At 34.1% G+C, this 19,295-nt stretch overlaps 1 protein-coding gene across 3 annotated transcripts in view; it reads right to left on the bottom strand.

Annotated features, from left to right (window-relative positions):
* CEP128 (centrosomal protein 128) overlaps nucleotides 1-19,295 on the bottom strand; it is a 95,657-nt gene that overhangs the window by 73,993 nt on the left and 2,369 nt on the right. For all 3 annotated transcript variants that reach the window (XM_019615807.1, XM_031553632.1, XM_019615813.2), the window contains exons 2-8: nucleotides 16,897-17,060; nucleotides 15,108-15,194; nucleotides 12,680-12,806; nucleotides 11,635-11,756; nucleotides 10,764-10,855; nucleotides 9,993-10,065; nucleotides 5,885-6,001 (exon numbers count right to left, since the gene is read on the bottom strand). In XM_019615807.1, coding sequence (XP_019471352.1) covers nucleotides 5,885-6,001; nucleotides 9,993-10,065; nucleotides 10,764-10,855; nucleotides 11,635-11,756; nucleotides 12,680-12,806; nucleotides 15,108-15,194; nucleotides 16,897-17,046 — 768 coding nt within the window. In that variant the 5' untranslated portion in view covers nucleotides 17,047-17,060. The remainder of the gene's footprint in view (nucleotides 1-5,884; nucleotides 6,002-9,992; nucleotides 10,066-10,763; nucleotides 10,856-11,634; nucleotides 11,757-12,679; nucleotides 12,807-15,107; nucleotides 15,195-16,896; nucleotides 17,061-19,295) is intronic.

The following is a 19,295-nucleotide window of genomic DNA, read 5'->3' on the forward strand; positions in this document are numbered from 1 at the left end:
ATAGACCTTACTGTCATGAGATAGTACAAGAATACTAACTTACATTATATAGCTCCACTCACTGTACTTCATCTATAGTGCACTAAAATCCACATATTAATATGAAAATCCTTTACTTGCTACTATAAGTATATAGTATATAGGGGAAAAGTATAAGAACTGTGGTTACAGAGGTCTCAGCAGTCTTCTCCAACTTAGAAGAATATCTTCAAGATATGACTTTTAAAGTCTCTTTTTTTTAAAAAACTTTTCCTTCCAAATAAAAATAGATTGAAAGTAGCACACAGACCACAAATTGAAATTGGCTCTTCCAAAGTGAAACTGAACAGTGAAATAAAGTCATATTGGACAAAATATGCAAGCAGATCAGCTTCATGCTTTATTAAAAAAAAAAATATACTTAATCTGAATGAATTTTTTTCTCTAACCTGCCACATTAGGAGCTAGCACTGGTCCAAGTATTTTACTATTTCTTTAAACATCTTGCCTAGCTATTTCAGTGACATTTGTATGAGACCTAATCACGTTCCAAGGCAGAGAAGCGAGTCAGACTCAAACTGCAATCAGTGCAGAAATTACTAGCCACAAGTGGCACACTACAGAGCCAAGGGGCAAATATCAATGATACATTAAACATCCAGATGCATCAAAGTACAAATAAAGATAATGTTTGTCTAAAAGGATCATAGAGAAGGACATATAAAAACAGAACTTTCAACATTTTTGACCATCACTCCACCCATCCTCTATTTACAGTCCACCAGCCTCCTACACTTCACAGTATGTGCAGTAAGATGTACCCATAGTCATTACTTTAATACAATCAGTGCATTCAAAACATTCTATTAAGATGATTCTGTACACCTAAAGTGAACAATGCACACTCCTTAGGTCCTGAAGGAATTGGCTTATGCAGTTGCCAAGCCACCCTCCATCACATTTAAAAGTTTTGGTCATCAGGAAAAGTCCCTGGTAAATGGAAAAACGGAAACATTTTCATTCATAAGAAAGGGAGACACAATAGAAGGAAGAGAGACAATAGAAGCAAGGGATGCCATCCAGAAGGATCTGGACAGACTTGAAAAGTGAGCCTATGGGAACCTAATGAGGTTCAACAAGGCCTAGTGTAAGCTGTTGCACTTGGGTGGAGGCAATCACTGATTTTTTATTTATTTATTTATTTTGAGAACGGCCCTGTAGAGAGACTTGGTGGCCCTGGTGGACAAAAAGCTGGACAACAAGCCAGCAGCATGCCAACTGTATCCTGGGCTGTATCAAAAAGTTGGTGACCAACAGGTAGAGGGAGGGGATTATCCCCACTCTGGTCTGCCCTCACGAAGCCCCATGTGGAGTACTACTACAACCACCAACACAAGAAAGATGTGGAGCTGTTGGAGCAGGTCAAAAGGAGGTCCGTAAAAATGATCAGAGGATTGAAGAATCTCTCCTGCAAAACAGGATGTGGGAGCTGGGCTTGTTCAGCTTGGAGAAGAGAAAGCTCTGGGGAGACTTCATTGCTAACTTCCACTACTTGACGAGAGCTTATAAGCAGGAGGGAGACTGACTTTTTACACAGGCAAAGAGGAATGTTTTTAAACTAAATGTGGGGAGATTTAGGTTAGATGTTAGAAGAAAATTCTCTTCTCAGAGGGTGGAATAGGTTGTAGAGAAGATGTGGATGCCCCATCCCTGAAGGAAGTCAAGGCCAGGTTGAATTGGTCAGCCTGATCTAGTGGGTAGCAACCTTGCCCAAGGTAGAAGGTGTGGAACCAGATGATCGTTAAGGTCTCTTCCAACCTTAGCCATTCTATGATTCTATGAATTTCATCAAAATGATTCTCATTTCATCAAAATTCATAAAGATAGGCAGAAAAATTAGCAAAGTCATCCAGGATAGCTATTACATATAAAAGGTGTTTTAAGGCTATTTTTAAGAAGAATATTTGATCTTGCTTTAGAAAAATGGAGGTATATATGCAAACGAGTGTTATTAAGTGGATGGTGCTTTCACATTCAAAATAAAGCAATAAAGAATCTCAAAATAATTTTAATTTAGACAAAAATGCATTTTGGTAAAGTAACCTATATGCATGCCAGGACATGTGTCATATGCATGACAAAATGAACACACTTGATATCGTTGCTAATTTGAAACAAGTTTGTATCACAGATAGAAGAAAGTGAAGATGGATGACTCACACTAATTTCAGGTTTTCTTTATAAACACTGCTTAAGCAGACCTCGAATACACACCAACTCAAGAAATATTACCAAGCACAGAGTCAAAAAAAATGCAAACTTAAAGATGTAAAATGTTATATTTGAAGTTTTCTTTGTAGCCAGCACATAACCAGATATATTATTCATTAATAATCAGTTCATGGTGTTAACAATGAAATACAAATAAAGTTTGATGATCATGAAAAATGCAGACAAAGAAGTCAAATGGAGAAAAAGAAATAGCAAAGTGTCATCATGTTCAGTTAAGCTCTGAAAATATGTAATTAAATAATTTAGATTTAGGAAGATGTCCATCTTAAGATGGTAAAATACTGACAAGCAGTGGTCAGTTACGGGCATTGCACTTTCCCTTACAGATCACTTCTAACATTTAAGCCCCATCAGAATTTTTAATTAAAAGTACTGCTGATCAAATCCAAAAGTTAAATTCGATTTTGTTCAGTTTGAGATGCACAGCGAGCAAAATAATGAAGAAAACTGTTTCACCAAATTGCCACAAATGCTTTAAATAGTATTTATTTGTGAATTATCCATATCATATTGAATGATTGGATTTTAGATCGCAGTCCAAACCTTATCCCCTTCCTGTAGTGTTACTTGTAAAGCACGTTGGAGAAAGAAAAAAAGATAAAAAGAGACTTCAGAACATTAAATCCATGCAATGGTCACCACAAGACTGGAGTTTTGCAAAGACTGCCTACTTCAAATATAGGATGTAAAAGAATTCATGAGGAACTGCGCAAACTGAAAAATTCCTCTAAGAACTTTGCTCAAAGACTTAAATGAGTGACAAACATAATTTTTCTCTATTGTAGAAAAATAAATACCTTAGCAAAATACATCAGTGCAAGTAATGAAAAAATGAACAAAAAGACAACTAGTACTCAGCTTACACATACACTGTTGAAACGACAATCATGTAAGACTGTGCTTCACAGTCAAAGGTTTAATTATTCATTTTATTTGGTTTACCCAATAAAAAGTCTATTTATCTCTATCACCCCATATAAGAGAAAAACAAAGTGAAAAAATACCAGTTCAAGAACTCAAATTCTTAGATTGTTTTGGTGCTGGCATTTTTTCCTCTCCTTGTTTTCAATTCAAGACAACATCATTCTAGACATTTTACCTCCTTAGAAATTTTTATATTCCTATTTCCTGTATAATGTATATTCTATAAGATAGAAAATATTTTTCCTCAGAAAGTTTTCTCATACAACAGCTTCTCAGGTTAGTATTACACTGAGGATTGTATTGTACAGAGTACTACAACATGTACAGAGTTAATATTATTTTGTTCTTAAAAAGAGAACAGTTCCAAAGTTAAGGTCCAACCTCAACCCGGTCCAATTTGCCAGTGTGTGAGCTGAAGAGTTCAGCCAAAACTGTTTAACTGTTCCTAAGAAATATAACACTATCCAGAATTGAGATAATTTTCTACTTGGAGGTTGAACATAACAGCCTTCATATAAGCAGCAGGAAGAGGACATGCTGTTCTACTGGGAGTGTAATGGAAGTCTTTGTTTCAAAGTCTAAACTGCCTCCATTTTCTTCTGCAATCCATCAGAGATTAAAGAGTCTCCCTTTCATACTTGTCACCAGATCTTATTTCTCATACTAAAGGTTAGAAGAGCCTGAAAAAAAAAAATAAAAAAAATCCTCCATTCATTGCAACATCAGTAATCTAATTTTCACTAGGATTCCCAAACAGTAAGCCCAGTCAAAGAAATCCAGAAGCCATGATGGAAAAAAAAAAAAAAAAACCACCCAGAAGGAAGATACAGAGATACAAGCCCCTTCCTGAGAGAGTGAAGACATTCACAAAGAATGAGACTCACCTCAGAAGAGTTGCAATTATGAAATACTGGGTGTGGAATAAGTCTGTTCCAGTCAGGACTGGCTCTGAATCTTGGGTTGGGCTAACCTTTAATGGTGAAAGTTTACCAAGCAAACTAATAGGTGCTGAACTTTCCTTTTAGCTTCACAAATGTTAGGGTCTGAATACTGAATTTTTGAGCAATTGTATCAGAAAATCTTGTTTAAACAGGAAGGGGCTCCTTGGGAAAAACAATTTATAAAAAAATATGCATAGTACAAAATAGAATTTGCAGAAAAGATTAAAACATTTTCACATGCAGCTGAAAAGCTTAAGGGAATGGAAGGTTAGGGCAACCACTTAGCATTTAATATTCATTTTGCATAGAACACAAAAGATGAACTATTTGAAAGAAATGTATCTAGCTTGAAGGCTTATGATTCACACTGCCAATCACGTGAAACTCTTTGAAATACATTTGAATTCATTCACTTGAAAACAGAATTTCCTTGCAAGGAAATAATCACAGTATCAATGTATCTTTATAGATAAAAGTCATTACTCCTTTAAAAGCACAAAGGAATATTTTTCCAGTTAACAGATAACACTATCAGGTAACAGCAACTCATCTCATAATGCATGCTGCTACCAGATTGAAGGCCCAATCAAAAAAAAAAATAAAAAATCAAGTAATAGACATAGGCATATTGAAGATTAAAATCCCTATGAAATATTGCATCCTCTGAAAACTGTAATAAAGCACACTTGTTCATATAAAAGTTCGTTTCACCCACTAATATATCAATAGGGAAAAAAATGATGCACTGATTCTGAAACATTAGTAGAAATACTAAAAACATCTTTATTAGTATTTTTAATTCATATTTTAAAAAGTACGTTATCTTCTTAAATATGACCTCTTTGAAGAGTCTCTAGCCTCATATGAAATATAAAGCACAGGTCTACCTTAAGGCTCCTCGATATCATGGTATAGCATAAAACTGCCTTCCAAAAAAAGCACATATACCATCATTAAAAATAAAAACATCAGAATTATGGATTTCTTCTCAAATACACCTTTCTATTACATTGTCAGAGATGACACTGTAAATAATATCTTAAGGGTTGGAACAAGATGATCTTAAAGGTCTCTTTCAACCTAAGCCAGCCAATGATTCTATGAACATTAAATAATTATAGTATGTTGAGATTCACACATTTTCCAAATAGTACTATGAGCAGAAACAGAGGTATTCTTGTCTTACATTTCTTAAAGTAAGCACAAAAGAACATTATATTACAAATTAAAATTACAGAAAAGTATTAACATTTTTATTTGTCTATTAAACAATGTTTTATACTTCATCAGATATTTGCTTTGACCTAAACTGTTTGAAAAGCACTGAAAAGCCAGTATTTGATTGCTTGTTGAAATAAAATAAACCACTCACTACAAGCAACATTTGCATTTTAGAACACAAAACATTCTAATTGAAAACAGTCAGATGGTTTGACTTTGGGGGGGGTTAAAGGGAGAATACTGTGGGGAAGGTTGCTTTTCTTCTAATGAATGCTTGTACAAGCCACCAAAAAAGGTCTAAATCTAGGCAATGCAGTACCATGAGTAACACAGACTGTACTTATTAACAACTGATCACCAAATCAAGAGGAAGCAGACTCAATACAGTTAAGAGAATACGTCAAATATGAGCACTTTCACCAGTTTGATAGACACGGGGTCATAAAGACAGCAAGATCTCAATTTGATCCTGAGCGTCAGGAGTTTTCATTTGATCTTGAGTATGGAGTAAGTTTTCATTTGTATACCTCTTGTAATTGAACAGACATCTGTCCCAGTTGGTCCTGGCGCCTTTCTATAAGCTGTCTTTCAGCACGCATTTCTTGTTCTATCTCCTGAAGTCTTCTCTCTACACGTGCTGATACCTTCAAAAGGAAAAAAAAAAAATGCAGGAAATTAGGGTGTATTTAACCACATACTGAGATAACAATAGAGAAAATGGTAAAGAAGATATGGGGCAGAAGGAAAGGGAAATGAAATAACTTATTTTATCAAGCAAGATTTAGAACAGTATAGCGAATAACCAGAGTTACAGCACTGAGTACTCAAGATTGCTGTCTTGCTAGAAATACCCTCCTTGTTCATTTACATTACTTTTCTGCAAAGTGGTAGTTCAAATAAAGCACTAAATATATCAGTACCAAGCTTGGTACCACCTAAGCTGAGGCCACAATACATAAATTTTAGCTTCTCTGTTGCCACAGGCCTAATCTCTAGAGAGTCAACTCCTTCACATCCCCTGTATATAAAACAAACCAAAAAAATTGCTTTATTTTCAGAAACCCATGAGTGACAAGCAGTAAACAAGATATAAGTACAGGAGAATAATTGTGCAATAGCACAAAATATTTACATAACTTTAAGAATTTTTCCCAGTATTTTATCAATTCACATACAGACGAATACAAATAAAAGTCTGTCATCTGTTAAAGCAATCTGTACTAACGCAGTAATTCAAACTCAAGCTGCAATCCTTACTTAACATTATTTTTGCTTTTCAAGCTGCTAGCAGACAGCACCCTCTTGTGGGCAGCAAATTAGATTTATATCATTTAAGTTAAAGATTCGCAAGGAAAATAATTATGTTTCCTCCCTATTTCAAATCTAATGGTTTTTAAGAGTCACTAGAAAGCAGTTCAATTACCAAATGATATTCAAATAAAAAAAGATTTAACACATCATTCAACTGCAAGTTTCTTATACACACATATAAGGAGAGAACAAATTCTGACTAAGCATGCTTCTACAAGCATTATGCGTGTGTATGGATAGAAAAATTTAAGAACAGTTATGTAGCAAAAGTAAAAATTAATGACATGCTTATGCTCTGATCTTCATGAGTACTATAAAAAATAATTCAGTCCTTATATCTTTACAAAAGAAATGTGTCAGAGATGGTTCCTTGTTTGCACAGCAAGTTGTGCAATCAGTTCACAATTAATGGCAATTTTAGAGTATTCATATACAACTGTAAGAGAGAACTTAAACTGTTCTAGGAATATTCAAAGGAGAAAATATTGAAAATTGAGAAAATAGACTGATTATTTTTCCAGAAATTGATTGGTAAATATGTAAGACCAAAGAAGAAACTTCAGCAGCAACTTTAAGATCACTTCAGACAGCTAAGTATCTCAGCTGATCTGTGTGAGGTTGTTTAAAAATATTTTAGTTTTTACTTTCTGCCTTAAGTAAATTGAGAGCTTCTTATTATAAGTATACTCCTGCACTTCCTATATTTTGTGTTTTTTGTTGTTGTTGTTTTTTTTTTAAGATAATTTGCATACACTACTTTTGGATATTTCCTCTATACATTGGAGCTTTTTCTGCACATTATGTTATTTCATAAATATAAAATTTGCAATATCACAAGCTATTCCAACTAGGTAGGTTGCTCTAAAAGTAATGCCTCTTATTTACCGCCATGGAAATGACAACAGATAGAAACACCACAATAATAACACTATTTGATAGAGCAAAATCACCATTTTTCACTATAGTCCAATCATGAACCCATGCTGTCTGGAAGTCTTTTACTTTATTCATTGCCCATTTGAGTATTTCACATATTAAAAGCCATGCATGGGACTTGATTTATAATAAATGTCCTCTCTTCTGGTACAGTTTTTGTTTATTGACCACACAAAGTACACATTACACCAGCTAAAAACGTACTTCCTCCAAAATGACAGTTATCCAATCTACACTGGTGTACACATAAGAATTGTGTTTCCTGGTTTTGTAGCCTTCCTGATCTTCCTCAGTTTATCACAGAACACGTGACATGCAATAATAGGACTAAAGACAGAAGAAAGATTAGAGCCATTAAGTAAGCAAGCAGTAAGCAGCACACAAAGAAAAGACTAAAATTCAATTATCTTCCTTTATCCCAGATGACCCTAATTCAAGACAACATTCCTACCATAACAGTATGTATCTTGTCTTCTAGATCAAAAGCCTTAGAGTAGACAAGTGATTCACTGAATAACAGTACAAGGAACATGGAACTTCTACATAACAACATGAAATGCTAAACTAAATTATTATATTCACCATATATAAGATTTAAAGATCTTATTTAAAGATGCCTTTTCAGCACCACAGACTAACTGAACAATACTCATGATGCTAAGTGCTCCATCTCTGTGTTAGGCTTTCATTTAGCAGCAAATATCTCTAAAAAATGGATTTGACTACTAAGAAGCCTCCTCTACCATCGCCAATCAAGCACAAAGTAAAGGTAAAGGACGTCCCTTTTAAAAAGCAGGGTGGCAATACCAGTCCAAGACAATGATGTCTCTGCAGCCAACCGCGGCATTACTGTTTTCATTAGAAGTGCATCATTAAATGTTACAGCTTTCAAAGCTTTATTTGGGAGAGAAACTATCATCCTTAAAAAGAATTACTCTTCTTTTTCTATTCCCCTTATAATTAAAAAAAACTAAAGAGAGCTTCCTTGTTATACTGTACATCTCTCACTTTTTGCTTCGCTCAGATAAAATCTGTGACATCTGATTTCTAGTCTTGAAAACTTGCTATAGTAGGTCCAGACAAAAAAGAATGTATTTCTTTCAAAAATGAAAAGACAGTGGCTGCCAGAATTCCAGAAGATTGAAGAGGAAGGTTAGTTTCTCTCATTCAAAGGCACAGATCAGCTGTACTCTGGTCACCTGCAGCAGCCATTTTCTTGCAAACTGTCCTGCTTAAAACTTTAGAGCTTGTTAATTTCCTGTGACATTAGAGAGGGGAAAAATAGTATACTAAGAAGCAGACCACAGCAAAAACAGTCTTGGAAGCATCTAAGAATTCCCTACCAGATAAACAGAGCTAACATTCTAACAAGGACACCCTGCTAAATTCTTGTAGGAAGGCTGAAGAGGTAAGTCTTCCTCTGCTGATTAATTCCATCATATTAAGTGATATTGATAGATTATAGTCTCTTGAATCTCTGCCCTTTTCATCTGCACAAGTACAATCATTAAGCTTGTTGATGCCAAGAAGTTGTTGTTGCCTACAATATTGATATCAATGACAAATGCATAACTAAAGACCTTGCCAGATCATTTAGTACTAATTCACGCAATTTTAGAGCAAGATCAGCCATCTAGAAGAAAATAAGTACACTCCAAAAAGTTAGTATTGCTTCTGATATCGCATTAGCATGCACAAAAAAACACAGATTCAAGTCTGAGTCTGGAACTACCTTTTCCTAACTAGTGGTGTTCTCATCTTCTCTCGCGCCTGCAGCAATACTCTGATTTGACTTCCAACTCAAAAGATTAGAATTAGTCTCCTTCCAGCAGATACAAGAAGCAAAAAAGAAGAGACAATCACAGCTGCACTGTCTCCTTTGCTACATTTGCCACAATGCCTTCAGAGAAGATCATACTCCCAAAAGATTCATTCATTTCGGAAGACTGCACAGATGATAAGAATTGAAAAGGATAGGGAGAGAAGAAGGAAGAGGAAAAAGAAACCTCAGATTTCATGGTTGTAATACGAGCTTCTTTAACATGGAAAAATCTAATTTCTATCTCTCAAAAGGTATCTATTGCATTTATAGAAATGTTCAAAACAATGTTCAAACAGCAGCTTTCGCCAAAACCGAATTTTTAAAAAAATTCACTGCACACCCACCTGTAAAACATTCACTTTTACTTTACACAAGTAGTCCAGATAAAAGCACTTGTTCTGCTGATTTTATTAAGGAAGGATATTACAACAATCTTGCCTGGCCTGGAAAGGATCCTGTTCAGATATACATACTAATACATGTTGCTGAGTACCAAAGCAAACAGTAGCCCATATCTTGCTTAGAACATTAAATTTACATGATCTTTTCTTGTTAGGCACACTCACCATTTCTTGTTTTTTGGACTCCGAGAGCTTTTCAGACAACGCCGCTAGAGTCTCTCTCATTTCTGCATCAGCCCTTCACAGAAAAATACAGATAAGCCTTAATATTTTGCAGCGCAAAAACTAAGGATCAACTGGGTTAATTTTAAGCAGCAATAATCTTATTTTTAGGCTACTTGAATTCATTCTACAGCTTCTAAATTCCTAGCATAATTGGAGACCAGCCTCAAGTGGAAAATCTTTAATAGAAAGAATTCCCATTTCTCTAGTGAAGATAGAATCATTATTAGGTTATCTCGTTGGAAATGCTAGATATCAGGTCAACAAGTACAAAATTATGAATACGTCAATACAGTCCTTTTGAACAGGACTAGTTCTTCCTGAGAAGAAAAGTACTAATTCCTGTTATTGTTATTAGAAAAAGCATCATACGTTGAGACAGCATGTACTGAAATAACCAAAACATGGCCTGAATGAGAGCTTGTCCTCATGAAATTCCAGTATCAAGAGCATAAAAGGAATGTTTTACTAACAGAAATTCCCAAACTCTTTTCCTTTTGTCTACATATGAAAAAGGAAATGAAGCCACATATTTTATGCAAATCAGAACTTGTGCAGTATTTCTAAGTGTAAATAGTAAGGATATGTAACAAGCCATTCATAGTACAGTTGTGCAGATGTACTGGTGCAGTGTACAGATGAGTAGTTTATTATTTAGAAGCATATAAACTATTTTCTCCATTGTTTTTCACATGCAAGTTATATGGTCTATACCTATCTCTTCTTGAAAGCTCCCGACTGATGTCATCTCCGAGACGAACTTGTTCACTACTAATATCACGAAGAGACTGGTGGAAAGAATGCAGCTGTAAATTAAAGTACATAAATTAAGCCAAATTAAGCCAAGGCTTAAGAATGCTTTTACCTATAATATTTCAAAAGTACATCTATACAAACTTTTAAAAAGAAAATATTAAATAGAAAGCAGCAGATAAAAATAACGTCTGAACCAAGTTTACATGAACTGCAGATCAGCCTGGATGAAGCTATTGTGCTTCTGTTTCTATCAAGCCTTCACAACACTTGCTCATTCACATTTGATTTTCAGTCATTATTTGCTAAACAAAGGCTCCCAACCATGGTTTTTTCTATGCTTTCATCTTAATTACCTGACATTGCATCATCTTTTTAACTTAATGCAAGGCAAATTGAAAGATCTGAACAGTTCAAGTCAGGACAAACATTTCCTGTTCATAAATGCTAGCATAAAAGAGAAAAAGTTCAGGCCAGCTATATGTACTATTAAAGAAAGATAGCATGTAAAACTGCAAGTGACCAAGCAAAATACAGTGATGTTTTCAGAAACTAGAATTTACAGAAATTTTCATCACTTTTGATATCACACCATCCACTTTTTTTTTAAATCTATGAATTCAGAATTTTATGAAACTTATTACATTAAGAGTTACAAGGTTACCATCTAATAAAAAATTGCACAGAACATTGAAAGAATATTTCATTGCTGAAACTTAGGTTCCTTAGCTTCACCATCAAAATAACTTTATTTGATGTAAAATTGAAGACCTTGATAGCCGCATACTGTCTGCTTAGGGAAAGAACTCTCATTAGCAACTCTCATGAATACCTGATTCAAATTATCAGTCTCGTTGACAAATCGAACGCTTGCAGATTTAGACCTTCGATGTCTATTGCCGTGTGAGTCTCCATAATCCCTGAGAGGAGAAGTAGGCACAAAGTGGTGGATCCCTTTATGTGATAAAAGATGAGGAAAAAAAGAAAAGACTTTTTTTTTTAAAACAGAAAATGTTTAATTTTGCTTTGGGAAAAACTCGTGCTTCATCTTGAAAATATGGATCACATTACAGGTAGATTACTGGAGTTATATAAAATTCACAGGCATACTTGTTTAGCTCTCCCCAGGATTCTTCTACAGTTGAAATATTTTTGTTATACATATTTATATTCATTTATACGTATATACACATACACAGGAAGGGTAAGGGAAGTAAATTATTTTCTCAAATTTTATTTGTCCAACCAGTGGCCTCTCTTCTGTCTGGATATAATAAAGCTTCAAACTAGAACCTTTAGAGCTTACATTAGGAAAAAAAAAAAAAGAGAACATTTTAATGTTTCTCCTAAAATGCATTTAATGCTATTCCTGAAATGAATATTCCTCCCAAGTACATATTTTCCTAAAAATAATAATTTTTCCAAGAGACGTGCAAGAAAAAAAAAATGGAAAAGTACATAATTTTATTTTTTCCTTTTCCACAGAGTATAATTTTATGTACATGTCCATAGTCTTCTGTATTTAAAAGTACATTTTCTTTTTGCTGCGAAGTAAGCTTCAAAAGGTACAACATTTTGGACTAACTTTAACTTACATGTACCTACAACTCATGCAGCAGATAAGGCAGTTTTCTCCATGGAAACTATCAACAGTTGATTTAGATTTCTTGCGATACCAGAAAAAAATTACCATTTACCAAATAAACAACTGCTAAACTTAATACAGGTTACCCAAATTTCTACACTGAATTTCTTTGAAGAAACCAATGATAGCTCTTCATGTCAATATCTTTATACAGTTTTATTTCAATTTCCTCATTTCATACAATAATAATATGACATAACTTAAGTACATTCAAGCACCTTAAGTATTTTACCTGACACAGTTTCTCCATCCAAATCACTAGGGTATAAACTTGAGAGAGAAGCACTTCTCATTCCAGAATTTCGGGTTAATCGTTGACTCTTTAACTGATCTATAGACTGTTCCAATGTTTCTTTTAACTGCAAAGAAATCAGTTTACTGAAATATAAACAAAGACATATACAATAGCATGCAAGTAATCTTAAGTCATTAAGATAATGAGAGCTGTTTTTAAGTCAAGTTTCACCAGGAACTACTAGCATCTTTTCTTGGTTATCTCTCATACACATAATATTCTCCTAGCTGTAGTAAAACAAGTTTCCAGCACTGGCAGTTTCAGATATTTATTAGTTCAGATATTAGTTCAGATATTAGTTCAGATATTAGTTCAGATATTAGTTCAGATATTAGTTCAGATACAGATGTAATGCAGCAGGAATACTGAAAAGAAAAAAAAACAAGTATGGCTACTGTAAGCCAACTCTGGTTTTAAGCCTCTTACTTTTAGCACACCTTTATTTGAAAGTCCAAAAGACCTCTATTTCTAGAGGATCAGCTCTCCTCCCCTAAGAGAAATATATGAACAGTACTTAAGTTACTACTTTATTCTTGCAGAAATTAAGAGAGTTCAATCTCCTTCTGGGTGGCACTTTTTTTCTAAAGCTTAAAACACTATTTTAAATCTTCACTGAATCTTTTCAAGTTTGCTTAGGTTCTTTCTAAAGTGTTTTCATTATATTATTTTATCAGAACTCCATAATCACTAAGAAAAGCTGAAGCCAGAGATAGGATCTCCTAAAGCTTCCTTAGAAAGATAAGTTACTTGAAGAAAAAATTAAGACAATGCAAGTACATAAAAAAAGATCACCTCTGCACTCAATAATTAAAAAAAAAACAAAAACAAAACACCCTATGAGGATGCCAGAGGATCAAAACAAGAACAGCAATAACTCAGTCTTCAGATCTAACCTAACCCTGAAACTGACTAATCTTGGATCTCTAACAAGGGAACATAAACTCTGAATCAAGCTACAAGTGCTTAATTTGCATGCTTTACTCTGTCAGCACTAATTCTCATTCCCTCAATATGAAATGAGATACAAAAAACAAAAATAAAAAAGTAGTGACAGTGTCAAGAATTAACAGTCTTTGGTAAAAAATTAGGTGTTTGTTGCTATAAACACATTTCAAGGTGCTTGTGTTACTTTAAAAAAAGTTATTAACATAATAAAGAGAGGCTAGTAGAAAAGAGATATTAAAAGGGATGTGTTTGAACAAAATAGCCTTTATAATCACCAATCAGAACTCCATTCCTTGATACTCCCTTATCTATCATATCACCATTTAAATGAGAAATTCATTAAGGTTTTTTCTTAAACAGCTATAGTAGAAAAAAGAGATGCAGTACTTCCTGATCCCAGCTACATTTCCAGATATGTACCACATTAGAAAACTCTGTTTCAAAAAGGGAAGAGAAAAATCAGAAGCTTTTTTTTTTTTTTTTTAACTAATCAGATGGTATTTTCTTTACTATTTAAAACACAGGTAGATAGTTAGTCCCTAGATTTCTCTTCGTCATAATCAAAAGCCACCTAACAGAAAAGAATGAGTTATAAAACTAAAAATGTTTGAGCGATGTTTCACTGTGATGTCTGCTAATAGAAAACACTTCCAGAATAATGAACTACATTTAGATCAGCATTTATTAAAAACAATGTTAAATGGGTTCAGTCCCCATCAGAAATTCTACAAATTCAATAACTACGAAAAGCTTATAAAGATACAGAGTTCGACTGAGAAAGTCCATGAAAGTCTTGTCTATGCTGACCAAGAAACAAACTGCTAGAGAGGCCTTCTTTCTTTCTTTCCTATAGATTTAGGATTTCTTCTCCTATTCCCTCCACTTCCACGTATAAAATAATACTGCTTTGTATCTAAGTTTCAAGGAAGCACCAGTAGCAATTTGTTTGAAACAAAGTTATAAACTGCTCTTGTCCTATAGGCATTAATTTATTTTATAATCTCTGTTCAGACATCTGCTTTCAAACTCACAGAACCCTAGTGTGTAAGAGAACTTCTATTCATCTGAAATTTAGAGAAAACTGCTGGGTAGGTTCAGAAGCTATTGCAGAATCACAGAAAAAACCACAGAAACAAAAGGTACGTGTCCTATTTGCACATTGTACCTCCCAGACTATCGTACTACAACATAATCTACTTGGAATCTATAAACCAGAAAAGTAATAAAGCTTCAAAAACTGTTACAGTTTCATTATATAACAGAAAAGTAAAGTTTGGCTTAGGCTGCTCAAGTAACTATGAAAAGTTAACAACATCTATTTAACTCTTGATATATTCTACCCATTGCTGCCAAGTTTTCAACTGTGAATGCTGCTAGGAAAATAAAAGATTTAAGAAAAGATAAACTGAAAGTTGCTCACAGTTGCTATTGCTTCTGTTTGTTCCTTGTTGTATTCTCTGTATTGCCCCAGTAAATGGTCAACGTGTCTCAGGTTTCTGTTGGTATCCTTAAAAAAAAACGTTTGAGGAAGAAAAATCAAATAGAAATCTCCAAAACTCTAACATCACTGTTGTCTTAACTTCAGACAAAAAAAGTGTAAATTTTCAGCCACTCATCAGAAAAAATATTTTTATACAGAGATCTTAAAGTAACTTACTTCTATTTTGCTGGCAAAATAGAGAAATAAATTCCTGAAGATCAGCATATTTATTTAAAGTAAGGAAGTTCATCAAGCAGACAAGGGAAACTAGAGATACAGCAGATACTCTAAAGCCATACTTTAAAACTTCTATGAAGAAATTAAAGAAACTGTTACTAAGGCTCTTCGGTGACATTTTTTTTTTTATAGCAGGAAATCAGCACCCTATTTAAAAGGCAAAACTGTCAACATAAATATACTTTCTTAAAGTTTATGGCAAGATTATACAGCCCTCAATTTATTTATCATTTATCTATGGCACAGACAGCATTTATCACAGCTTACATAAAATTATACAATAATGGGAAGGAATACCAACTTAAAGATGATTGTGTCAAGACGTACATATTGCATTCTTTATCGTGGGGCAACTTGACCAAAATCCCATCATTTAGTTTATATAACAGTTTCATGGCAGCTGTTGCAGTCCTACCCTTCTCTTCAGCACAATTTTTCTACACAACAAAGCTTGTAACCAGGTAAAGAATGGGAGGATAGGGTGGCAGGTCTGCTGAGAAACCATTAGCTTAAAATCAGATTCTCAGAAGAGCAGCCAGAAAGAGGTTAGATTGGAACACAAAAACCCCAAAGATTGTTTTTTTTTAAAACACTGTCATATTCTTATCAACTCAACCTTCTAGCTTGATGATCACTTTTCAGCCAAGAAGTTCTGAAGTTTAAATTCAGTACTGAATGCAGATTTTCTCTCCTCACATATTAAATATCTGTATATGTGTATATATATTTATTTACTGTAGGTCAAAAAATAATTAAGCACAAGCAATAATGCACAAGTCTGCTTCTTCCAAGTTCTTAGAACTGTTAGCTAGAACAGGGATTCTCACCACAAGATTATTTCTTCCATACTGATGAATATGAATAGCTTCAAGTGATAAATGACATCAAGACAGTTAAACATCTCCTCCTACATGCAAAATAGATTCATAAACCTGCTCTCCTGCCTCCACTGAAGAAGCAGGAATCAGATGAAAACTTTTTCTTGCTCAGGTATGGATCCATTCTAAATTTACAAGTACTGCTTCTCACTGTGCTGTTCCACATCTACGAATTATCGAAGTTACTATTCCTCTATTGTGAGAAATAGACTGGACTGCCTACCTATTTTCATTATTTAGAACTTGAAAAGGTGTACAGTACAGATGTACTGTAAAAGATGAGGCTGGAAGTTTCCACTATAAAATTCAACATCACTTGTAATGATGCAAAAAGGTTTTTGGCGTTATTCAGTTCATTAATTTTATTAATAGTTTTGCTAAACACGTTGTTTCTAACAATATTCTATTATGCTTTCATACAGTTGTTATTCCATATAGCATCAAGCCACCTAATTTCACCCCTGAGGCAATACGATCAGTTACATAAAATATTTTGGCTTACACAGAAAGCAATGTCTCCCATCACTACAATACATTGCACAACTTCAGAAGTGAAAATCTGACTTTTCTTTACAAACTATTTATATACTTTAAAACAGTATTTCGTAAGCAACCTGTAAAGTGCTTGCTAATGTATGAATCTTCTCTGTAACTTCTTCAGCACCATAGTTCCAAGCTCTGTTGTGGGATGCCCTCCTCGAAGGTGGCCATCTTCCTATTTGAGCCCTAAAAAAGTTGTCTGAATCACTGGATGAATCTGCCATCGGTCTTTTGAAACCTAGGTTGAAAGATCACAAAACAAACATTAAATCCTTATTGTAACTGAACAAATCCAAGCCATGCAACATTCCCAAAGCAACTTTGTACACTATTCAGACCGCTACATTAGCGGGATGTATCTCAGAGGCACATCTACCATCTGTTCCTCAGTTATTATGCTTGTTCATATCATGAAGTAGAGGCCAACATGAAAGGAGACCTCTTTTGGATAGAATTAAACCAATAGACATATTCTCAACACTACTAGGTTTTCTGTACACAGGTAAAGATCATAGCTGAAAACAAATTTTCTCTGTAAAATATACAATAGAGACATCAGGAGAGCAGAACAATTGATGAAGTCCTCATGTGACCAGGCAGTAGGGCACTGCAATCTTTTCCATCCAACCAAACTACCCTATCAGAATCATTCTCCCTTTGCCTCACCCTCATTTCTAAGCTAAATTTAAGTTGACTGTGCTCAACTAATATCACTGATTGTGTGAAGTAAGATTAAGAAGCGGTGTCTTTAGTGACTCAAGAAGAATTTGAGACATTATGATAGAAGGCAAATGCAGAGTCTTTAAAAGAAGAGAAAGGAAAGAAATCGGGGCCAAAATGACACACTAATCAGCTTAATTTTAATACACGGAAAAAAAATAAAATAGGCTATTTTAAGTTTTTAGTAAAAATAGCTTTTCTCAAAAAAAGAAAAGCAATGTATGAGTTGATATCAAATCAATTGAGCCAACAATGGGTAACTAGAGTTTGTTAAGCAAGAAAGTGGCAGTAGAGGTTACTTTTGAACAAACAAAGCATTAAATACTCACGACATATACAAAATTAAGCTAAAGAAACATGAACCAAATTAAGCTTTAAAAAAAACTGAAGTTGAACATCAGAACTCACGGAGAAGTTGTGTCAAATAAAGAAATATCAAGTGAGAATCTACAGTAAATCTATTATATATTTTCTTTAAATTAACTGATAATAGAATGGAATATGTTTATTACATTTGCAGAACCTTATAGACGCTGGCAGAAGAATCAGAGGAAGACATAAAATATTTGGAGGACATTAATCAAAGTTCAATATGCACTGACAATGTAATGTTCTAGAAAGAAAAATTTAATACCTTAGAAGGTGGGGGAAAAGAGCTACTTTCATTAACAGTGAAATACTACTACTTTTACCTACCTTGCATTCAACATAACCCTATTGCTGTGTTGAGGTTAAAGAAATCTGCTTGAGTCAAACTCAAAAATAATTTGAGGTAGAAAAGTGAGGCTTGTGAGGAAAGAATGGGGATTAAGAAAGGCAGAGTAATGGAGAGAGAATCGGAAGAAATTGTTAGAAGCTGGGATCAGTGATGACTGCTGTAGTAAAGTCAACTAGTAACAGATTAAAATTACAACCCTGTAGAACTAGGTTAAGATAGAATTTTTTTCTTAAATTATCAAACAATGCAGCAGTCTGCCTAGAGTTCATGGAGTTACTATCATTGAGATTTATGCTAACAGTATCTTTGTGGAGAAACAGTCTGAATCTAAGTATTTTGGGGGAAAACATAAAAAAATGACAAATTTTTGAATTCCTTTTGGTCCTGTAGTAGATACAAGAAAAGTAAAGATATTATTCTTCTAGTCACTAAAACTGAAGTTCCCCAAAGAAACCATGGATGAGATTTAATTCTTACACTGTATTTTATATACATGCCAATTGATGCTTTTCCAGAGTCTTATTAAAAAGATATAAATTTCTGTCTGCTAGACTTGGATAGAAACTTTTCGAATATGAAAGGAGAGTAAATCAATATAATCAGTTTCTGCTCAAGTACACCAATATTCCCCACAGCTGTTTTCCGAAGTGAGGAATTTATCTCATCTTTGCTCCCCTTATCTCACTAAAGCACACTCTGGCTGCCAGTATCAGTAATCACTATTCCAGTATGTCTCACTCTAGTCAGATGAAATGAAGTCTAAATGAGGCTAAGCAAGCATGAACATTGAGTACTGGGGAAAAAAAGGGAATACTGGATATTTTCAAAGAGAGAAGAAGAAAAGAAATAAAGCATAGATAGTAATAACGGTGTGGAATAATTTTAATTTTACCATAAGGTCTTGCTAATCACTATATTAAGCTGTGTTTTCCCTATCAATCTTTACTGGAAACTCACACAGGCACCAGCACAATCTATATTCTAGCACACAAACCACCCACATCACTGATAAGCATAAAAAGAAACTTCTCTCAA

This window comes from Meleagris gallopavo, chromosome 5 (genome assembly GCF_000146605.3).
Source record: "Meleagris gallopavo isolate NT-WF06-2002-E0010 breed Aviagen turkey brand Nicholas breeding stock chromosome 5, Turkey_5.1, whole genome shotgun sequence".
Lineage (NCBI taxonomy): Eukaryota > Metazoa > Chordata > Aves > Galliformes > Phasianidae > Meleagris > Meleagris gallopavo.